This window comes from Xyrauchen texanus, chromosome 1 (genome assembly GCF_025860055.1).
Source record: "Xyrauchen texanus isolate HMW12.3.18 chromosome 1, RBS_HiC_50CHRs, whole genome shotgun sequence".
Classification (NCBI taxonomy): Eukaryota; Metazoa; Chordata; class Actinopteri; order Cypriniformes; family Catostomidae; genus Xyrauchen; species Xyrauchen texanus.
Window position 1 is genome coordinate 13988707 of NC_068276.1, and position 2418 is coordinate 13991124.

The window sequence follows — 2418 nt, forward strand, 5'->3', positions numbered from 1 at the left end:
ATCAAAGTGTCTGATAAATGAATAAATCGAATCAGTCCTGTTAATTAATGTGGCTTTATGAATGTGCATATTTATGTCACCTATGTACTTAACTTTTCCCAAGAAGTCAAACTTTTAACATTTTTCTTATATTATGGTTCAAATCTGCTATTTTTGGTTATGGATATAATATAATAATTACTTCCTATTGCGAAGTACATGTTAATGCAGACCCACATGTTACAGACCGTAAATATGCTTATATATCTCTAAAATGTAAATAAATAAATATAATAAAAAATACACAGTAACAAAATGATAACCTGCAATTATTTATTTAAGGTGCCATTTCTACCTGATTTAATCCTTAACATTACATTTGATCATTTATATCCAATGTATTCTGGTTTATTAAGCATTGTTAATAATATTTTTGACTTAAAATCTGTTCATTTAGATGTTACCACATTTTTTATGTTAACAAGAGTAGTAATTATAGATCTTGACTGTATTGGCACTTGCAAGAGATGTATGATTAGGCCGTTTCTGGACCTCTGACCTGAGCCTGGAGACGCTACTCTTTCCCACAGACCCCCAACTTCTGGTGTCACTTCTCCTCTCAAGTTCCTAACTGGAATCCTGGAGGTGCCAATTCACACCTCAAGGAGGATATATATACTGAAGGGCCATGATCCACCAGCAACCACAACCCTATCAGCAAAAACCTTCTCAACTCAGCAGCCATGGACATCACCAGCTCTTCTCTTCAGTTCCAGGACAGCAGATCATTCCTGTTTGACTGTGAAAACCTTCTAGATCAGAACTACACAGTATCAGATGCTGGCTATTTCAGTGCCGGCAGCAGCCTCTCTCCAACCTCTTCCATAGATTCCTGTGGCTTCTCCCCTCCAGCTCACTCTTATAGAGTAGGACAAGACATACCACAGATCTTGCCACACAACAGCAACACCACCCAGTTGAAGAGAAAGGATGAGCCACCCAAGAGAACCGGGCGGCCGATGTCAAAATTCCCTGGGGTGAAACGTCAAACCGCAAGTGATCGGGAGAAGTTGAGGATGAGGGATTTGACCAAAGCCCTTCAACACCTCAGGATGTATTTGCCTCCGTCAGTGGCACCAGCTGGAAAGACCTTGACCAAGATTGAGATTCTGAGGCTCACTATTCAGTACATAACCTGCTTGTCTGCACAGCTTGAGCTCAGTGAAGAGGAGGCAAATCAAGGAATTCCTTCAGAACAGATCCAGATTGTGACTTCATCAATCATGTTTGACAACTTCAATGAAGTTCCTACACTTACACAAAGTTTACCTGCTCAACATATGCAGCCAATGACTTATTATCAGGTATGTATATGTTACTTTTATATATATATATTATATATGTATGTATGTATACTGTTAATTTTTACAATACTATTGATTTACTTTAACAAAACTATTTGCAGATTATCAATTTTAATACCTTATGTTTAATTTGTGGTAGATTTTGTAAGAGTGACTGACTTTATAGACAATATTGCACTTTAAGTAGTGTACTGTGTATTATTTTAAGTTCACAATATTTGTAATACTAACATGTAAAAATGTGAATTGCTTAAGTTCTTTGTTTAATTTGATCTGTATTCTGTTTCATTCAACAGAATCCCTTCGAAGACGATTTCCTTTCATTCTCAGCACAGGATTTTTGGTCGGGCCAGAAACAGTGCTGATCAAAATGGACTAAAATATTACATTTTGATACACACACCTGTATAATGACTATAAGACATCACTTTGACATTTTTTACTTCATTTTTTTGTAAATATGTTTGTACAGCTATTTATTTTTTTATATATATTTTAAAAGAGATTAATATTTATGAATTGCAAATTGATTGGCTAATAAAACCTTAAAAACCTTCACATCACTTCTCTACCTTTTTATAACTGTTATATGCAAGCCTCTTTCTTAAGAATAAAGCTTCTTTGTCCATATGCATGGTTCCATGACGAACCTTTAACATCCATGGAGCCTTCTCGTTGCACAAAATGTTCTTTGTAGTGGATAAAGGTTCTTTAGACTAAAAAAAGGCAATTCAAAAATGATTTTAAGGTTTTTTGGGAAACCAGAAATGGTTCTTCTATGGCATCGCTGCACAAATCCCTCAGAATCTTTATTTTTAACAATGTAAGCAACCATACACTATAAAGTCGTTTTTTGTTTTGTTGTTGTTGTTTTTTCCATACCCATTTTAGCAACTTCCTAATGTCAGACAGCTGGATTATGGTCCTACCACATAGTAATTCACACATCTAAGGAAAAAACACTGCAGAGCAAGCATAAATGTGGGCAGGATAGTAAACTTACTCTCACAGCTGAGACCCTTTAATACCCTTAAGACTGTAAACCAAGTGTCATGGTAAACTCTGCAGGGCTCTT

At 35.8% G+C, this 2418-nt stretch overlaps 1 protein-coding gene across 1 annotated transcript; it reads left to right on the top strand.

Annotated features, from left to right (window-relative positions):
* The first annotated feature begins 722 nt into the window (after positions 1-722).
* On the top strand, positions 723-1708 carry LOC127644985 (mesoderm posterior protein 2-like). The gene is made up of 2 exons (XM_052128466.1): positions 723-1343; positions 1640-1708. Exons 1-2 carry the CDS (start codon positions 723-725, stop codon positions 1706-1708), a joined length of 690 nt encoding a protein of 229 aa, XP_051984426.1.
* Positions 1709-2418: the final 710 nt, after the last annotated feature.

What these genes read in the sequence shown, in the direction of transcription:
- LOC127644985 (XM_052128466.1), top strand. Translation starts at nt 723, where the DNA reads ATGGACATCACCAGCTCTTCTCTTCAGTTCCAGGACAGCAGATCATTC. An exon ending in AGCCAATGACTTATTATCAG is followed by an intron (nt 1,344 to 1,639) that starts GTATGTATATGT and finishes TTCATTCAACAG; the next exon opens with AATCCCTTCGAAGACGATTT.